Source organism: Zophobas morio, unplaced genomic scaffold (genome assembly GCF_036711695.1).
Source record: "Zophobas morio isolate AGI-343-1 ecotype UQ-CSIRO unplaced genomic scaffold, CSIRO_AGI_Zmor_V1 ptg000046l, whole genome shotgun sequence".
In the NCBI taxonomy this organism is placed as follows: Eukaryota; Metazoa; Arthropoda; class Insecta; order Coleoptera; family Tenebrionidae; genus Zophobas; species Zophobas morio.
The window spans coordinates 1,062,281-1,084,342 of record NW_026972151.1 but is presented as its reverse complement, the minus strand read 5'-3'; the positions used below and the strand labels follow the sequence as shown (position 1 = coordinate 1,084,342).

At 32.9% G+C, this 22,062-nt stretch overlaps 1 protein-coding gene across 1 annotated transcript in view; it reads left to right on the top strand.

Moving 5' to 3' along the window:
* Nucleotides 1–17,886, top strand: part of Flo2 (Flotillin 2) — a 227,164-nt gene extending 209,278 nt beyond the window's left edge. Inside the window, exons 2-6 of the mRNA XM_064073967.1 lie at nucleotides 7,036–7,332; nucleotides 15,561–15,913; nucleotides 16,385–16,599; nucleotides 16,675–16,858; nucleotides 17,078–17,886. Of these exons, the coding sequence (XP_063930037.1) occupies nucleotides 7,036–7,332; nucleotides 15,561–15,913; nucleotides 16,385–16,599; nucleotides 16,675–16,858; nucleotides 17,078–17,281 (1,253 nt within the window). The 3' untranslated portion in view covers nucleotides 17,282–17,886. The remainder of the gene's footprint in view (nucleotides 1–7,035; nucleotides 7,333–15,560; nucleotides 15,914–16,384; nucleotides 16,600–16,674; nucleotides 16,859–17,077) is intronic.
* The last annotated feature ends 4,176 nt before the right edge of the window (nucleotides 17,887–22,062 follow it).

Sequence of the window (22,062 nt, the reverse complement as noted above, 5' to 3'; positions counted from 1 at the left end):
GGTTTAGTATAACGGTAGTCCTTGTGGACCGAAGAGAATTTCTACGAGTCAGTGAAAGAAAGAAGAAGATGAAGATGAAAGGAGGATGGTCGGTGATGACGGGTGAAAGTTTTAATTTTTTCATTCATGAAATGAGTTGCCTACGTGCGTCACGTAGCGTTTGCAATTTTTATTATTTTTGTTTGTATTTAAAATTTCTCCGATTTCCTCATTTCTTGTATAGCCGTGTGTGGTTATTTCACGATGGTAATTAATAGTAACGAGGTGAATAGTTAGAAATAATTTGATAGAAAAATGTTACCTGCTTATCTTTTCAAATAGTAATAAAGCAAAGATTAGAGTTCATCGAAACGCAAAGACAAACACTACAGGAAAAGCACCCTTGTAAAAGAACTTTTTTTTTGCTTTGTTTTGAGCTTTTATCAATTGGTACAGCTACATTATAAGGTCATTAAGAATTCTTTGATGAGAAATATAGTTTTTTGCCTGTAGTGGTTTTCCCGCGTCCTCGATGTATTTAGTACACTATATATATAAAGTACAATAGTCACTGATACATAGGTAGTTGACATTTGTTGCACCAAAATAAAAACTTTAATTCAAGATCAGATGTTCCGTATATTGTACTTTTTGATAAAATATATACGTATTTAGCAACTACATGAGATTTGTGAATTAAGAACTGATAGGACCACACATCTTTTAATACCACAACCTACATTCTAACAGTTTATCAACAGTTTGGTAATTAGTGATTACGCAACTGCAGGATGTTTTAATTTTAAAACCATTTTTTCATGATCAAGTCGTTTTATAAACTTTGTACTATAATATAAGTATGAGAGTTGAGTTTGAGTTAAACTTTTAGGTCGCAATTTACTAGTCAATCTTATGGCTACATTTGAAATGTTTAAACTACATACTATGTTATCAAAAATACCATTTATTTATTTATTTTTCATAAAAAATACGTATCAGATTTATGACTGTTTCTTACAAAACTCATTCTTCATTGTTCAAACTCAACTCAACCCCTGAAAATTAAAAATATCGTCTTAAAGTAACACTTACATGTTTCGTACATAAAGGAAACCTTGACTGAAAGATAACGTGATTCGACACGGAACGTCAAGATATTACTACTTCAGTTTTTGCTCATTTCAATAGAAGATGTTAAATTGATTGATTATGGAACGAATAAAAAAGAGAGCGTAAGGCACGCGAATATGTACAAATTCTATCGACTACTAAGTATAACATAAATATAGTTGTGTATCTAGAGTTTAAAGAGAGACCTACATACATATCTTTGTAAGGTATTATTTTCAAAAATCCAACCTTTTCAATTTACAGAGTGTTTTTAAATACACGTACAAAGAAAAATCGGAAACTGGTTTCAGAAAGTAGATGGCCGTAACAAGTAAAAGTCTTTTCGTTTTGGAACATTTTTCCACTCAACAAACTCCAAAGATTTTCAATTGGTCGCTATTGACGCATATTTGAGGGATTATCTTCTTCCAGTACAATTGGTATTTTTCACCTCTATGCGAGTCTACTCAGTTCCGGCTGATTCTTGCACAATGCAAGAAGCCAGATCCGGCCGAAATAGTTATTATTTCGTCACTGGCACTGGCTGTGTTATAAACTTTTACCGTTTGTGTTAATATTTTTCTGTGAACGTTGTCAGCTACAGATTCACCTCTCAGACACTCTGAGTCACTTCAGCCTCAGAAATGGTACACTAAACCAATTAAATAAATACATTCCGTTCTTGCTATGTGTAGACTTATTAATTGAGTGCCAATTTCGTAATGCATGAATTCAAGGAGACCTCGAAGAAGTCACGAAGTCTTCGAAACTGGAGTGATTGTTGCAAAATTTTATGTGTTTTAGGAATATTGTATGGATGGTTAAACGCTAAAAATGTTATTAATTTGATGAGTTCCAGTACCACCACGCTCCGTAAGCTTAAACTTATCATATCAAATACAGGTGACAGAACTGACAAGTTTTTTTTCCTAGAAGTTGTGTATCATTTGGATCAAATTGAAACATTTATTGTGTTGTGTTGTGCTGTTAATTAATTGTTTTTAATATCCAACCTGAACTTCGATAATAACAATATTTAGTAGAATTGGAGTTAGTTATTCAGAATTTAACATAAAAAAGTTAATTTGCTATTTATGTATGTATGCAGAATAGACTTTGAACTGTAAAATATCACAAAGTAAATAAGTCGTAGAAAACATTATGATGACTATCTGAAGACTTGGAAAGGGCAGATTTCGCACCTAGTCCTTGTATTTTGGCAACAATTACCCTAAAATAGTTTAATCGATTTACCAAATTCTGCAAATATTACTAAAACTTTATTTCAGTTGTGATGTTTCCTCATATATAGTGAATCTTTTTACTTCCCGAACGTAAGCAAAGGACCTTTCGTGATCCGTAGAGGACGAAGAAATACGTCTCCCGTTTCCGTCTGTCTGTCTGTCTGTCTGTCTACCGTGCCGGATTTTTATTAGACAGATAATCTCCGAAAGTACTGGACCCATTGTTGTGAAATTTTGTATTTATATTAGGAATATCATGTAGTTGGTAAAACGCTAACCAAAATTTATCTAATCATCCCCACGTCGCTTTAAAATTGTACATAGTAAACGGGATTTAAATTGTATAAAATAACATAGTCCTACACATGTAGTTTAGGACTCCGAATTGAGTCCAGATTTTTGAAAAAAAAATCAAAATTATGAAAAAACATTTTGCAATTTAATTTGGAATCTGCAAACCGATCGCTCTGAAATCTTGCAGATGGTTTACAGTCATGATAAGTAAGCATGATAAATTTTTAATCAAAATATATTTACTTATCCCCTCCAAAAAATTGATGACGTAAACTCAAAAGTTTGCTAAATAAATCCTATCTAAAATGTACAAAATATAATGAGTCTGTACTTGTGATTTATCATTCCATTCATATTTTTTGGATTTGCATATACAAAGTGACTCAAAAAAATTAATGAATGCGTAAATTTATTTTATTGATTTAATCAGGAACTACAAAACTGAATGCTTTGAAATCTTGGAGATGTTTTAAAGTTATCATAAATATGGTAAATTTTTGATCAAAAGGTTCATCCCCCCAAAAAAATTGACGACGCCACCCCAAAATTTTGCTGAAAAAATCTTAAATGTGCAAAGTATGATGAATCTACATTTGTGATTTATCGCTACATTAATATTTTTTAGATTTGCTTAGACGGGGTGCCTGAGTCAATTTATTTTATTGATTAAATCAAGAATTGCAAAACTGAATATGTACTTTGAAATATTGACGTTTTGAAGTGATTGTAAACATGCATAGATAATGCCAACGTGGTTGGCAAAATGCGTCGACAAATATATTGTGTGTTTTCGGTAGTGTGGAAATACACGTTCTATAAAATACAAAATGTTCAAAAAATTATAAAATTTATTTTTGCGAATTTTATTTTTACTTCCTGAACCTAAGCAAAAAAATTGGTCTAAAGAGTTTAGACAGTACTTCCCTCGCTGTCGGAAACGTGACGACTGCATGTCTATTATGTTTTTTTTTCGCAGTAGATTTCAAAGCATTGGGTTTTGTAGTTCCTGAGTAAACCAATAAAATAAATTTACGCATTCATTATTTTTTTCGAGTCACCCAGTATACGCAAATTCAAAAAATATGAATGGAATGATAAATTACAAGTACAGACTCATCATATTTTGTATATTCTAGATAGGATTTATTCGGCAAACTTTTGAGCTGACGTCATCAGTTTTTTGGAGAAGATAACCAAATATATTTTGACTAAAAAATTATTATGCTCTTTATAACCTTAAAACATTTGCAAGATTTAAAAACAGTCGGTTCTGGAGTTTCTGATTAAATCAATAAAATACATTTACGCATTCATTAATTTTTTTGGGTCACCTGTATATGCAAATCCAAAAAATATGAATGGAATGATAAATCATAAGAAAAGACTCATCATATCTTGTACATTTTAGATAGGATTTATTCAGCAAAATTTTGTGGTGACGTCATAAATTTTTTAGGGGGGATGAACAAATATATTTTGATTAAAAACTTACCATGCTCATGATAACTTTAAAACATCTTCAAGATTTCAAACCATACGGTTTTGTGATTTCTCAGTAAATCAATAAAAAAAATTTACGCATTCATTAATTTTTTTGAGACACCCTGTATATGCCAATCCAAAAAATATGAATGGAATGATAAATTACAAGTACGGACTCATCATATTTTGTACAGTTAGATAGGATTTATTCGGCAAACTTTCGAGCTGACGTCATCAATTTTTTGGAGGGGATAAGCAAATATATTTTGACCAAACATTTATTATGCTCTTTATAACCTTAAAACATCTGCAAGGTTTCAAAGCATTCGGTTTAGTAGTTCCTGATTAACTCAATAAAATAAATTCACGCATTTATTAATTTTTTTTGAGTCACCCTGTATATGGAGATCGAAAAAATTTGAATGGAATTATAAATCACAAGAAGAGACTCACCATATTTTGGACATTTTAGATAGAATTTATTCAACAAAATTTTGTGGTGACGTCATCAACTTTTTTAGGGGGGACGACTAAATACATTTTGATCAAAAATTTACTATGCTTATGATAATTTTAAAACATCTTTAAGATTTCCAAGCATTCGGTTTTGTAGTTCCTGAGTAAATCAGTAAAATACATTTACGCATTCATTAATTTTTTTGAGTCACCCTGTATATGCAAATCCAAAAAATATTAATGGAGTGATATATCACAAGCACAGACTCATCATATTTTGTACATTTTAGATAGGATTTATTCGGCAAACTTTTGAGCTGACGTCATCAAGTTTTTGGAGGGGATAACCAAGTATATTTTGACTAAAGATTTATGATGCTCTTTATAGCCTTAAAACATCTGCAACATTCCAAAACATTCGGATTAGCAGATTCAAAATTAAATTGCAAAATGTTGTTTTATAATTTTGATTTTTTTTCCAAAAATCTGGACGTTTCGGGTAAAAACTCAATTCGGAGTCGTCAACTACATGTTTAGGACTATGTTATTTTATACAATTTACAACCCATTTACTATGTACAATTTTGAAGTGACGTCATCGCATTAGTGGTGGGGATGATTAGACAAATTTTGGTTAGCGTTTTACCATCTACATGATATTCCTAATATAACTACAAAATTTCACAACAATCGGTCCAGTACTTTCGGAGATTATTTGTCTAATAAAAATCCGGGACGGCAGACAGACGGACAGACGGACAGACAGACGGAAATGGGAGACCTATTTCTTCGTCTTCTAGGGGTCATGAAAGATCGAGAAAACGTAAAAGTAGAGAGTCGGCCGACGGACTCGATTACAATACTTCCTTTGCTTACGCTCGGGAAGTAAAAAGTATTGAAATCGAGTCTATGGGGGGGCGACTGGCTATGTTTTCTCGACATTTCATGGCCTATAGAGTATGAAAAATTAGGTCTCGTGGCTTAGTCTGTGTACCGTCTGTTCAGATTTTTATTAGGCAAATAATCTCCAAAACTACCGGACCGATTGTATTTTATGTGTATATTAAGAATATCGTGTAGATGGTAAAACTCCAACCAAAATTTGCCCAATCTCCCTATCGATATCCTGACATCTCAAAAATGTTTATAATAAAATTCAGAAAATAGCATACTCTTGTATTCGTTTTACCGATTAAATATTCGCAAAATCAATTTTTTTAATTTTTCGAAAAAGCGGCGAGGGAAGTCCTGTTGAAATAACTTTCGACCAATCTTTTAAAAGTGACCATGGATTCCCATGTTAAATTTTATACCCCATGTTAGCTGAGAGTTGAAAATTTTACCGGATGTAATTTGGGTCATCTTTTGTCGATTGTATTAAAGGTTATGCTCTAAATTAAAGAATATTTCTTAAAAAAAATTAAATTATTTCGATAAGTCAAAACCTTCTGTCTGCCTATTGTTTTTGATTGGTGCAATTTCCATTCAACACAGTTTATTACCGGAGTGTAAAAAAATAATGTTATAACCAATAAATTTCCCACCCGAGAAATTGTTAATCAGATCTTGTATATTATTAAAAATTCCCTTTAAGTGGATCGCTAATTTCGTATTTCACTTTCTATGACTGAATTTAAAATTGAAAGTTTATGATGTTTTGTTAAAGCCAGAACAGGTTTTTTTTTCCTAAATGTGTTTTTTCCAAAACGCTGATGATGTTTAATTAAAAAATAGATAAATTTCAATCAATTCGTTATTTGTTTTCGTGGTGGTTCATTTATCAAATTTGTTATTGTAAAGGTAATTTGCTTAATATATTTATTTGTTTATGACGCCATCACCTTTTAAGCTATAATATTACGTATGGTTTTTGTTGAATCCTCGATATTTCTTCAAATGTTGCACTGTTATAATTTGATGATTTCAACTGGAAATAAGAATGTTTATAGGAAAAGCTGAAAACTTTTATGTATTCTAGAGAAACAGTATCATAATGTCGTATAAACTGACTATTATTGTTATTCCCATAATTATAATGCTTTCAGTCACTATTATATCATAATAATAATAACTTTTATTATAAGATTCGAATTTCCGAATTTTAATATAAGATTATTATGTACGATCCTACGACCTTACTATAATTCACCTTCACATTAAAAAATAATAATTATGGAAAACCTGATCTGATACCCGATATTTATCCAATGCAAGATATTTTTGCGAGCTAATGAAATTTTACGGCCTAAAAAAGTTAAAGAGCCCCTAATTCATAAAACTGTGAACTACACAAACCTTGGATCTAAGCTTGGCGGTCATCGAACGCTGAATAAAGTCGCATCAGCTAGTATTCTGTAGTTGTAATGAACGCCAAAAATAATATTCTTCAGTAAAATATTTTTCATCTTTGACAAGCCTGTAACTATATAAACTTGAGTGGTTCTTATATTCTTTTTTTTTTCGTTTGTAGGAGGATGCTGCGGTTCGACCAAACGCGTGACGATAGTAGGGGGATGGGCATGGGCATGGTGGTTGGTCACCGACGTCCAACGCCTGTCCCTCGAGGTGATGACCCTAAATCCTATGTGCGAAAGCGTCGAGACGGCTCAAGGCGTCCCCTTAACTGTCACGGGCGTTGCTCAATGCAAAATCATGAAGGCCGACGAACTTTTATACACCGCCTCGGAACAGTTCCTCGGGAAATCCGTCAACGAGATAAAAGCCACCATTTTGCAAACGTTGGAAGGGCATCTGCGAGCGATTTTAGGTAAGTAACACAAATACAGAGACAGTATGTGAGTCTTGACACAGTCGAAATTGAATGGTGCTTTTCAATTTAAATTTTGACTACGCGATGAGGAGTGACGTACAGATGAATAAGAGGGTACTTTGTTCGGAGCCTTGGACCATTCCGTATTGCATGTTCTTAGCGATAATTTAAATTACGTTATTTTCAATTAGGACGGTTTGGAGTTACTATAAATTTAGTTGTGACCTTGCTAAATAATTTTGTATAATGTGTCTTGATAATTATAAATTGTCAGCTAATGTTATAGTTGTTTTTCTGCTGTGAACTTGTAATCATGTAATGTTTAGTGAAGATTTATTACATTGATGTTTAATTGATATCAATCTATTATATTAGCAAATTACTTTTCTTTGTTGCCTTTGTTAGATTTGGAACTATCTATTAACAATTATGGATTTTATTGTTTTAATAGTTCTCAAGTGTCCTTGACATTACTTCCTTATTATTTCGTCAGATAGCAGGGCAGATCTTAATGGATAAATGAGACAATGAGTGTAGTTTTTATTCAGTTCCTGGCAATTTTTCACTGATTTGTCTCTTTGTTGTAATAATGTCGCCAGTGTGGATGAGTGCCTCAAGTGTTTGTTTAACAGTTGGATTTACATATATGTGGATTACAAGGTGTGTTATTAATTCTGAAGACATTTTTTGTGTTTTTACATTCTACAGTACAGTTGAGTGTAAGGCTAGTACTAAAGGCCGTAATTATTAAAGTACATGAGATTTGCAGTATTTGCATTCAGTTCAAGTTACGAACACAATAGCACAACATTTTATTCGTAATTTCTTCCACTACTGTACTTATTTTCTGCTTACTTTGCAGTAAGTGTCCAAAATTAACCCCAGAATCTATTAGTTAACAATATTCGGGGAAAGATTTTCTAATAAAATAAGGTGATAGTCAAAAAACTGACCTGAAGTAATTTAGGTAGAATTTCCCTCGTACCTTAAGCACAGTCAGAGTCCAATTTTTTCGATAAAATCGACCCATATTATTTTGCAAAAGTTAATTGCTAAATGGTAGCAAATTTTTTAAATTGCGTCATCAAAGTTTCAGTGAGGATAAGCTGTTCATTAGGCTGTTGATAACGGCAGAGTATGTGTTAAATTTCAAAACAACGGGTTCAAGAATTTCTAAAATAAATTGTACGATTTTATTTTTTCCTAAACAGCTGCACAATAATTTGAAATCACGTCATCAGGTTTCTAAAAATTATACACATGAAATTTTGATTAGAGTTTTACCATATTAACAATGGTCTTTAAACGTCTGCAATATTTCAGAACTGTGGGTTTTGTATGTTCCAACAAAAATTTTGCAATTTTTTTTGAAATTTTTGTTACAAAAATCCAAATGTCTAAGATAGAAAAAAGGCATATGTAGTAATAACCAAAACAATAAATGTGTATTACTCCCTCCGTCCAGAAATAAATATCCGATTTCGATTTTTTTCTTGTCCAAAAATAAAATCAAACAATAAAAACAAAATTACACATTTTATTCAAACTTAACAACAAATAATATTCATTCTAAATTACTTAAACTGAACTAACAATGTCTTGTACATGTTGATAAAGGACGAAATCAACATTTACAGAAATGGGAAGCCTATAAAGTCTTTTTTCATATGACGCAATTTATAGTTGTTACCTCCATTTACTTTCATGATTTATACCATACTCTGCTTAATTCGAGTAATGTGTGATACACTGCTTGCCTCTTATTTGAACTTAAATTGGGTCTTCTAGAATCGTTTCTTCTCAAATTTGTTTCCATATCTCCCATTATTGTCTCTGACCGGAACTTTATATCACCGCTTAAAAATTCTTTATTTTTGCTCACACACTTTATATTCCAAGAGAAATTACAGAACTTTGTCGCGGTTGTCTAAAATTTCACCCGTCAAAAGTGTTTTCAAAATGACGGTCAACTTTTAAAAGCAATGCGTATTTTGCTTAATTTTTGAAAAAATCATAATTGGACACTTATTTCTGGACGGAGGAAGTATTTTATAAAATTTAAACGGAATTTACCTAGAAAAATTTTGAACTGACGGCATTAAAACGTTAGTGGAGATGAACCAAGAAATTTTGTTTGCGTTTAAGGCCAGTCCCTAAGTTTTCTCAGCGGAATTTTCGCTCTATTTTCAAAATGTAATATCTACGTTATTAACAGATCTATAGTTTTCAAATTTTAAATATATGTTGTCCATAACTTTCTTTATATAACCCAAGGGCAATTTTGTTAAAAACAGCTTGTGATCATATATTTTTTTTAATTTTAGTGAAATTTTTGCATAACGTATTTTTAAAAATCAATATCTCAATTATTAATATCTCAATTATTAATATCTCAATTATTAAATAAAATTTCAGAACACGGTTTTCAACACTGTTTTCAGCTTACAAAACTCCAGAAATCATACGAGATATATCGTCGATTTTATTTTTTAGAAACGATACACAGTTAAAAAAAGCGTATATCATAGAAGTTGCTAACTTTTATTTTTACTATATCTCAGTCCCAACAAATAAAGTCACAAATAGACCTAGTAGAATTTCTCAAGTTTTGCAAGCTGAAAACAGTGGTGACAACCCCGTTCCAAAATTTCCATAAATAACTGAAATATTGATTTTTTAAAACACGTGATGCAAAAATTTCAACAAAATTTAAAAAATATATAATAATAAATTGTTTAAAAAAAAACTGCCTTCGCAGTCATGTAGTGAAATTTGTGGACAAGTTACATATAAAATTTCATAACCATTGGTGTATTAATAATGGAGATATTACATTCTGAAAATATATTGACAACACCATAAGAGCCAAACGTAGCGACTCCTCTTAACCATCTACACAACAGTCTTAAAATACACCCAACGTTCCACAGTAGTCAATTTACAAGTTTCGGTGATCCAATAAAATCGTCATTTATCAAATCGATTTTACACTACGAATTTTATTCTGTTGGGAAAAAGTCTATATTCGAAAAATAAACATGACACAGTACATAGAAGTATAGAATGAAAATGATGGACACTCGTGTGACAACATTTTATTTCATCACTGATGCTAGAGTGAGAAAGCGAAAGTTTAATTTGGCGGAGATCATAATTATTCTTTTTGTAGGTGTTTTGGATACATATCACCATTATTACGTATATAGTAGGTCGATGATGACTCAGTTGATTTCATTTGAACAATTCGACCCCATTATTATTATACCTAAGTATTATGTTCAATACATAAACTGTACCATTGAGATGCCCATTTGCACCTACGTTTAAAATTTAAACATTTCTTAAAAACTAACACGAACTGCACCAACGTTTAACTCTTTCTTAGAGAGTTCTATGAAATCCTTGTTCTAGTGCCCGTTTTAGTCGAGTCAATAAGCTTAAAAAGTGTCAAAACCTCATAATTCTCAGAAACAGATGCGATTTTGATGAAACTTTTTTTAAAATGTTTATTTTAATATATTGTTTGAAATCAGAAACATTTCAAAGGGTGTGCGTAGTTATTTATATTGTTTAAGCAATAATAAACAAATTTTTGCAATTCCGGGATTAAATGGCTAATTTAATTTATTTATTTACGGGGCTAAAATGGTCCATTTGTTCCCAAGCGACTAAATCTAAAAAAAAATCCAAGGGATTAAATAGAAATAAATTCAATTACCCTGACAACAATAGTAATTTATGCTCTCACAAACAACAAAATTAAATAAACGATTCTTATTTTATTAGCATCAGTTTGGATCTGCGACAAATGAAGGTTGTTAGCTACAGTTAATTCTGCTAATGCTGAGCTTCCACGTGGTCGTTTTTTATTGGATGAACACTCTCCAAAAGTCGAGGCATTAGTGAACGTGGAGGGTTGATATTTTTCATTTTGACCAAATATGTCTTCAATAATTTGTTTTTTATTATTCACTGAATTCTCAACGTATCCTTCGGCCATTACTTGAGACTTCCAGCCCCATAACCTTTCAAAACATCTATATTAACTCCTGCGTCAACAAGAAGAGATGTTGAGGTACGCCGGAAACAATGACCCATGTGCAACGACGCTTCCGAAAGATTTAGAAATTCAGCAGTTGTTTGAGACTATGTTTCGTTTCACTCTTCCTACATACTGCATATTTAGACAAGATCATTAGCATTGTTTGATGAATTCTTGACAATGATTGTTCAGTCAACTGTGTTGTTTGTGTTTCTGCCGTTAAATAATAATGAAGATCCTAAATCTTAAACATCGGTTGTTAATAAATCCACTAATTCTTTACTCCTACAAGCACCGGCCATGAAGAAGAAATAGGTCTCCCGTTTCCGTCTGTCTGTCCGTCTGTCCGTCCGTCTGTCTGTCCGTCTGCCGTCCCGGATTTTTATTAGACAGATAATCTCCGAAAGTACTCGACCGATTGTTGTGAAATTTTGTACTTATATTAAAAATATCATGTAGATAGTAAAACGCTAACCAAAATTGGTCTAATCATCCCCACCACTAATGCGATGACGTCACTTCAAAATTGTACATAGTAAATGGGTTTTCAATTGTATAAAATAACATAGTCCTACACATGTAGTTTACAACTCTGAATCGACTTTTCACCCGAAACGTCCAGATTTTTGGAAAAAAAACCAAAATTATAAAACAACATTTTGAAATTTAATTTTTAATCTGCTAACCAGAATGCTTTGAAATGTTGCAGATGTTTTAAGGCTATAAAGAGCATCATAAATCTTTAGTCAAAAAATATTTGCTTATCCCCTCCAAAAACTTGATGACGTCAGCTCAAAAGTTTGTGGAATAAATCATATCTAAAATGTACAAAATATGATGAGTCTGTACTTGTGATCTATCACTCCATTCATATTTTTTGGATTTGCATATACAGGGTGACTCAAAAAAATTAATGAATGCGTAAATATATTTTATTGATTTAATCAGGAACTACAAAACCGAATGCTCTGAAATCTTGCAGATGTTTTAAGGTCATAAAGAGCATAATAAATGTTTAGTCAAAATATATTTGCTTATCCCCTCCAAAAACTTGATGACGTCAGCTCGAAAGTTTGCCGAATAAATCATATCTAAAATGTACAAAATATGATGAGCCTGTACTTGTCATTTGTCACTCCATTCATATTTTTTGGATTTGCATATACAGAGTGACTCAAAAAAATTAATGAATGCGTAAATATATTTTATTGATTTAATCAGGAACTACAAAACGGAATGCTTTGAAATCTTGGGAATATTTTAAAGTTATTATAAGCATGGTAAACTTTTGTTCAAAATGTATTTGTTCATCCCTCCTAAAAAAATTGATGACGTTACCCTTAAATTTTGCTGAATAAATCCTATCTAAAATGCAAAAAATATGATGAGTTTGTACTTGTGATTTATCATTCCATTCATATTTTTTAGATTTTCTTAAGAGGTGGTTCAAAAAAATTAATGAAGTCAATTTATTTTATTGATTAAATTAAAGGCAACAATTATTATTAGTATTACACCCCAACCAACCCAATTTGGTAGACACAAAATTTGTTAAAGGAAAAACTCGGTTGAAACATAAGGGTAGCACGCTTATTTACATCGACTTTAACATTACAGACCTGCATTTGTTTTATGCGTTCACTTGGTTCCGCGAATGTGAAATAGACATGTTTATAATCAACCAATTGTGAATTTCACCGTCAAGAATTAAAATAAAACCCAATGTTTTATATAATAAGCGGAAGTCGAAGCAATAAAACCGATGGTCGTTTTGTTTACAGTTTCTCTGTTTGACTCTCACGTATGCTGTTACACCTGTCATCTTAAATTAAGGATGTTTATACATACACGATTTTCAGTTGCCTCTGATACGTATACGTGAGTAAATTGTTTCGTTATTTTATTGATTATTACAAATCAATATTCAAAACGACCCAATTCATTTTCCCGAAAATTTGAGAATATAATAATTTTATTCTTAGTATTACACTACATCTATCCCAACTGATATACGTGTCCTTGCAAAAATGTTGATGACGTCATCGCAATTTTTTTTTAAATTCACACTACAAAAATGTAATGAGAAAAAAAACACAATAGGCATGCAGTCGTCAAGTTTCCGACAGCGAGGGAAGTACTGTCTAAACTCTTTAGACCAATTTTTTCGTTTTAGGAAAGACAATAATTTTGCTGATATACAATTTTTTTTTTTAACTTAAACATTGTCTCAGCTGGAATATTTGGTCCAAGTGTAGAACTCATGTATTTGATGGATTTTTCATGAAAATATGCCAAGAATACGGTTTCCGCGAGATCCCTTGGGTTCCTTGTTCTTCACACTACTTTCCAAATTCGTCTTACTTTATTGTGACGACAGCTCAAAAGTTTGCCGAATAATTCCTACCTAAAATGTAGAAAATAAGATGAATCTATACTTGTAATTTATCATTCCATTCATATTTTTTGGATTTGCATATACAGGGTGACTCAAAAAATTAATGAATGCGTAAATTTATTTTATTGATTTACTGAGGAACTACAAAACCCAGTGCTTTGAAATATTGGAGATGTTTTAAAGTTATCATAAGCATGGTAAATTTTTGTTCAAAATGTATTTGCTCATCCCCTCTAAAAAATTGATGACGTCACCCGAAAATTTTGCTGAAAAAATCCAGTAGTGTTAATAGTTATTTATGCAACTAGTGAGTAAAGTGTATCTTTTTTCAACGAGAAGGAAAATTTGCCTCACGAGCCGAAGGTGAGTGCGCAAATCCGCTGAGTAAAAAAAAGCCACTTTACTCACGAGTCGCATACAAAATTTTTTTCGCGTTCGTAACAAAACTCAACACCCACCAACTTCAAAAACTTTTTATTTTGGAACATAGATAAGCTGTATTTGCCGTCTTGACAATTTTTTCGGAGGTGCACGAGAAATCTTCTTCGCTGTCCGATTCCATTGTCCGAGCACACAAATTACCACAACACACCCAGAAAATTAATATAAACCACTTTTGTTGATGAATTATCATAGCAACGGCAGGCTTCTATGTTTTACTTCCACTAAAGAATGACACGTTACGACACGTTTTTTCACGCTTCTAGTGCGATGAAATAAACGTATCTTCTATAAACAAATATTAATAAAAAAATGTTACACTTTTTTTAACGAACGTTAAAAAAATATATTATTTCAACTAGTGATCGTTATTTTATTATTGACACATGATGTACGAATTAGCAAAAAAAAGAAGACAAATAAACGCAGAATTAAATTTAATTTACCAAAAATAAAGGAGGCTGATAAACGTTTTCACGCGAAAACAATGCCCTTAACTATTCCAGATATCTCTCAAATTGTCACTCTGTTTCTGTTTCTGTTATTTTGTTAAATTAAATTTAATTCTGCTTTTATTGCACTAATTTTTTTTTTACTAATTTATACATCATGTGTCAATAGTGAATGGTTCTTTAATAAAATAACGATCACTAATTAAATTAATAATATGTAAAGTTTGGTTTCGCAATTTTTTTTAGGGTGGCCGGTTTTTTTTTGCCCGTCAGTGTAGTTTTAAGAAAGTGAAACCTTCTTTTTTTCTGTTACACTGTGACTAGTACCTTCTATATTGTTTTTACTCCATAGTGATTACCACGAAAAAATAAAATTCCGCAAAATCAAATTTTATAATTTTTCAGAGAAGCAGTATTTGTTAGCCTGTACTTCAAAAGCGAGGAAAGTTCTGTCGAAATAACTTTGGGTCAATTTTTTCATTTCAACCACTGCAATCTGTGTGCTTCGTTGGACCATTTATTCACATTCCATATCGTACTATTTTTTTCCTTTTTTAACCGGTTTCTTCCCCATACATTTTCTACTATTGTTTGATCTGGTGACATCCAAGTACCTTTATGAATCCGGTCAGGTACAAACCAATGTACACCGTATCACCATGTTTCTGGAGCTGGCCAAGTCGTCAATTATCATTACAGTCTGTGAGTAAACTATGTCTTCCTACAGTTCCTTTTGCAAGACAAATACTGCAGATATGTAAATCAATAGGCCATTTACAAAGCACGAACAATATACTTTTTAATGTATTTGGTGTTTTAAGATTGTCCTATCTAAACTCATCTATATTGCAGTAAAACTACCACATTTTACACAATGGCATTCTCCTTTCTGCAGGAACTCTTACCGTAGAAGAAGTGTATCGCGACCGGGACCAATTCGCAGCTCTAGTACGTGAAGTAGCTGCACCTGACGTAGGCCGGATGGGCATAGAGATCCTCTCTTTCACCATCAAGGATGTTTATGACGAAGTACAATACTTGACATCGCTAGGAAAAGCCCAAACAGCCATGGTAAAACGTGACGCAGACGCCGGCGTTGCGGAAGCCAATCGCGACGCTGGAATCCGCGAAGCGGAGTGCCAGAAATCGGCCATGGACGTCAAATACTCGACGGATACGAAAATCGAAGATAATTCGAGGATGTTTAAGCTGCAAAAGGCGAATTTCAACCAAGAAATCAACACTGCCGTGAGTATCCCGATTGTTACTTCTTTACTATTTTTTTTTTTTTTTCGAAAATTATAGCCAATGATGGCTCTTCAGACTACTTCAAAACTAGATACCAGTTGTAAAATATGGAGTAAATTATACAGTGGAAGATATGTTCACAAAAATATTTGTAAGGAACATTATGAACTTATCATGGCACTTGGCGAAACATTTAAAAATACTTCTTAAAGATAACTAGGTGGCACCCTTTACTATTTACCCTTTTGTCTGCTGGTTCAACGAGAGTTTACAGAACATAATTGTTACTATCCGTTTCAGTCGAATGAGAAATTTAAAATACTAAGTGCCCTAACAGATTGTCCAATAACTTTATGTGAAATGATTGTTCCGTCGACAACGTGTAACGTTTACAAGTAAATGTTTAAAATAATTGCAATTTGAATCTAACAAAATGAAATCATGCGTTTAAGATCCATCCTGATATTTCAGAAAGCCGAAGCACAACTGGCCTACGAATTACAAGCTGCAAAGATACGTCAGAAGATACGAAACGAAGAAATCCAGATTGATGTCGTGGAAAGGAAGAAACAGATCGAGGTAGAAGCCCAAGAGGTACTCAGAAAGGAGAGGGAACTTAACGCTACCGTTCGTTTGCCGGCTGAAGCTGAAAGTTACAAGGTCCAAATGTTGGCTGAAGGAAGACGGTAGGTTTGGTTTTGGAAGTTATGAACTGAAGCACGAGCAGATGGACGACTTACTATTTCTCCTGTGTTTTCCAGAACTCAGACTGTACAAACCGCCAAAGCCGACAGTGAACGAATAAAATTACTCGGAAGTGCCGAAGCTGCCGCCATTTCAAGTGTAGGGAAAGCCGACGCTGAGCGCATGAGACAAAAAGCTGCTGTGTACAAGCAATACGGAGATGCTGCCATTATGTCTCTCGTTCTAGATGCCTTACCAAAGGTGAGTATTGTATTAATACTATTAATTGTTATCAGGAGTCATAACTGAATTTTTTATTTGTGTTGAGTTCTGAAAAGTACGATTGTAAATGTAGTCAATGAATTCCTGTGCTTTTTTTTATACTATTGATTCGTGTCCCAACCGGTAATTATTAAAATTAAATGTCGAATTTTCAGCTGAGGTTTACTGTTTGTGAATGTGTGATCTTTTCTGCCGCAGATCGCTGCCGAGGTGTCAGCCCCACTGGCCAAAACCGAGGAAATCGTTTTAATAGGAGGTCCTGACGCAACCACTGCCGAAATAACTCGGTTAGTAGGACAAATACCACCTGCCGTGAATGCCTTAACCGGAGTCAACCTATCTAAAGTTCTTGGAAAAATTCCTGGCGCATCTACTCAACCTGTTACAGCTGCTGTCAAATAAAATAATCCCGAAATTTGAAACTTGCGCGTTTTTGGCCTCCGTTATCTTATATCGCACTTCTCTTCATAAAAATAATAATATTGTAATAGTCCATACTCGTGGCTGCATTTACTTCAAAAGAAAAACTCAAAAAAAATCGCTCAGGACTACGAATTCGATTGTTTACCAATAGCAAGTTTTGTTCGTATTTTAATGTTGTTTTAAGAAATGAAACCGTGTCTAAGTACCGGTTAGTGTTCAATTTTAATAAATGAATAATGCTTTTCAGTAAAGTTTCAGAGTTTAGGGTATAGTGAAAAAGTTCTACATGTATTTTTCTACTCCCAATTCTACTTTTTACTTTTTTATTTTAGTTTTAGTATAGTGGAACACCAAATACAAGCCGGAAGGTCCCGATTTGCCATACGTGTTGTAAAACGCTTGAGTATTGTACAAGTTTGTTTTATTTTTTATACGGTTTTATTTTATGTTATTACGTGATAAGTCTATTTTTGCTAAGTTTTTACGTTGGTTTGGTCAATCTGTGCTTCGATTTTACACTAGGTGTGGATATTTGTTACCCCTCCCCCCACATGTGTGAAATAAAATATTTTAGTAAATGGCAACCTAGCATTTTTTTTATAAGAAACCTTTATCAAAATGTACGTAACAACTTATCTCTTGTCGATTCCTCATCAGTGTACCAATTTATCAATAGAATCTACAGAAGAACTATTATTTAAATTAAAAGTAACTAAACTGAAAGAAATTTTCAACAGATGTCCGTGCTCATGAAAACCAATAACGGCTCCTCAGGGGCGGCAAGGTCAGCCAGGCCGTACCAAATAATTTAAGAAATAAGAAAACAATTTTTTTTAATCCATCGTTTTTATTAGCATTTTTGAAAAACTGATACGGTAAAATATACAATAATTTATAAAAATTAAAAAAGTAATAAACATAAAAAAAGAAAAAGAGTGCGTCGACCCAGGGACGCACGGTTGGAGTTTTAACTCTGCGTTATCAACATATATAAGTTAAACAGGTATACGCGGCGAAGTAATTAATTTTCTTTTAAGAAATAATAAAAACCAAAAATATGTTGCATTTGTATTTTTCGACAAAATGATGATTAATGATGATGATTGTCAATTATTGTTTATTATAAAATATACTTTTTTTATTTATCATACAGAAGTATTATAATTAAAATTAATTATTATAATAATATTGTATAAAAAAATTAAAGTTCAAGAACAGTCAAACGAACACATTTTATTAAATAGTTTATTTCTCTCTCTCTCTCTTTCTATAGCGCGGCGTTGCATGCCTATGTTCAGACTCTGTTCAGGCTCAGTTCAGATCGACACCGACACCGATACCGGCGCGCGTCGTATACGTGTTCAATAATACGAAAAGAAAGGAGTTAAAACTCCAATAAAAATAATTACTATTAATTTCTAATAATTAAGACATTGTTTAATGTTTAAATTCATCCCGCAAAGAATCTATTTTACTAAGTCAAATGTTATAGATAGGGCGGCCAGCCGATGCGTTGAAAAATCACCAGTAGTAATCTACGAGCTACGGCTTTTGCTTTATTTATGAATAGGTACATAAATTTAAAGAATTAATTTATGACGACAAAATTTGTGTGAAACAACTGACTGTTTCTCGACCGTTAATGAGCCATTTGATTCAAACAAAGTATGGTCATAATCGTGCATTTTCTAAAACACTCCACGGTAAATATCCTTGGTTAACTGGCAGCGAAACACCTAACAAATTATTTTGTTGGTATTGTTTATTAATACTTTCGGAATTCAAGGACCCTTATAATTCTAGTGGTTATGATGATTTAAAAGAATTTCATCGTGCACTGGCCAAACACGAAATTTCTAAGGAGCATATTCATTCGGCTCTAAAATTTAAATTGTCCGGAAAACACAATATCGCAAAATTAGTTGGATAGTGCCAGACGCGAATATTTAAATAAGTACAATGAAACTGTTCGAGAAAACAGAATTATGTTAAAACATTTAATATAGTTATTTTTTTCTCAACACAAAAGATGGCATTTCGAGGTAACGACGAAACAAGTGGGTCGGATAATCAAGACAAGGAATTAGCAAAATTTGCTGCGACATTAGATGAAAATTTCAACAAATTCATTGGCCAACCCACGTTTTTTGGACACGAGCCGTCACTGATGAAAACAGTACATGCCGCGCAATAATCAGAGAAGAAGTCACTAAATTACAGCGAGTGAATAAATTTTCAGCTCAGTCTAACAGTTTTTATAAGAATAGAAATCCTATCAATAATGAATTTGGATGTTTTCCTCAAACGAGCAACAGTTTACAACAAATAGTAAGTATTTTGAGGAACTTGTAGCACGCATCAGTTTTTTTCAAATGAATGCTGCACAACTAAATATCGACCTTAAAGACCTGTTACAATACTTATAGTAAAGAAGCTCGACAAAAGAGATGCCAACAAAGGACTTCTAATATATGAGAAAGTGATTTATGTAAAGTCGGCATTGCGAAAAAAATAATTAATAAATAACCAAACTTGAATTATAATAAAATAACAATGAATGTAAAATAAAACAACTAAAGAAAATTTGGGCGAGAGCAGAACTTTCTCACCCCGAAATTACAGTCGAACAAACACAGCTTCGAAAAAGTATTTATTAATTAAGTATTATAGTGTTGCTCTTTTCTGTAACAATAGTATTGAAGAATTTTCACATAATCATCATTTTCCTTAGCACCTTACCCATAGTTCAATAGAATAATAAAAATAATTACCTTATAATTTTACAATACAAAAGGAGCAGAAAAATCGAAATTAATTTATTGAATGCTTGAATCGAATATCAGAAATCCGACTCTGCAGCGTTTGAGATACACATTGACGGCAGGGCGTCGGGCCCCGCGTGAAGTAAGAAAACGCGGATATGCAGCAACGTGCGTTTTGAATTCTTTACTCCAATCCCGTACATAGAAAACTGAACGTATGTCGTTGCTTACAATCAAGAGGGTGGAGCATGATAGATTGATAGACTAGCCCATCCTCACATGAATCGCATAACGCCCAGATCTGACGCACTTTTTTTCAACTGAAATTTCTCAGTTGCGGAAACTGCGGGATGTAATGAAAAAATCGGTTGGTTTAAATGATGTTTATGACGATAATTATTTGTGTCTACATGTAAAAAAATTAAAAAAAGAAAAAACAACAAAATAGGGTGGGTATTGCCCACCCTGCCCACCCCGAGGAGCCGCCACTGGCACTCAGGTAGATTCGTGTTCGAAAACTGTTTCGAAACTAATTGAGAATTTTTGCAAAATTGCCAGAATCTGATGAGCTTCGTATTTCAAAACCTTTTGACCAACACCGACAGTCACTTACCGTTAAGAAAAGTGCCAGTATTCTGGACTTCACATTTACCGTAAGTAAAAACTCGTTTTCGTAATCCTTTGCGTAGATAACCCAAAGATCTTGTTCAGTCAAAAGGAGGTTTAGCGCTCGAAGAACGAGAAAGTAATAATATAAAAACGGAATTTCATTATTCGCTTTATCAATTCCCTACAATGGGCGCACCCAATGAGCGGCAAGGCAATATTAAAAAAAATCGTTCGTTTGAATTACATATTAGAAAAATGTACGAAGACCAACTTTCATAAAAAGCGGAATTATCTGCTAAATACTTTAAGAACGTCAAAATTTGTCTTTTTTCTGCTCTAAATTTAGTGGATTATGTTACCTACTGATAAACTGACACTGATGTTATGATTTATCTGTATCTGATGTTACCATCAGAATCCGTAGGTTAATTTCTACACAAACGCAGTTATCGAATATTGTTGCAAATTCACCCAAAGAGTATTTTAAAATTGCTGTGTGTAACACATTTTCGCAACATAAAAAAATTGGTTTAAAGAGTTTAGACAGTACTTCCCTGCATGCCTATTGTGTTTTTTTTTTCTCATTACATTTTTGTAGTGGGAATTTAAAAAAAAATTGTGATGACGTCATCAACATTTTTGCAAGGACACGTATATCAGTTGGGATAGATGTAGTGTAATACTAAGAATAAAATTATTGTATTCCCAAATTTTCGGGAAAATGAATTGGGTCGTTTTGAATATTGATTTCTTATAATCAATAAAATAACGAAACAATTTACTCAGGTATACGGCGCCGGTGTGTAATATCTAGAGAGCGGATTTCTGTCGGGCTAGGCAAGGCCAAACTCGGTACGGCTCGTACGGGATGCGAATTCATTGCGATTGCGGACTGCACTTCGTTTATTTGAGATTAGAATAAAGCTGTTTCGTTGCACTCTGCTGCTAATTCCCGTTCTCATTTACTTAGCCGTTTGATTAATAAATCGTTAATTATCTTTATGGAATTAGTACCGATTAAACGTGACGTAGCCCGACAAAAATCCGCTGTCTGGTAATATGAAAGGCAACTGAAAATCGTTTATGTATAAACATTCTTAATTTAAGATGACAAGCGTAACAGCATACGTGAGAGTCAAAACTGTAAACAAAACGACCATCGGTTTTATTGCTTCGACTTCCGCTTATTATATAAAACATTGGGTTTTATTTTAATTCTTGACGGTGAAATTCACAATTGGTTGATTATAAACATGTCTATTCCACATTCGCGGAACCAAGTGACGGCATAAAACAAATGCAGGTCTGTAATGTTAAAGTCGATGTAAATAAGCGTGCTACCCTTATGTTTCAACCGAGTTTTTCCTTTAACAAATTTTGTGTCTACCA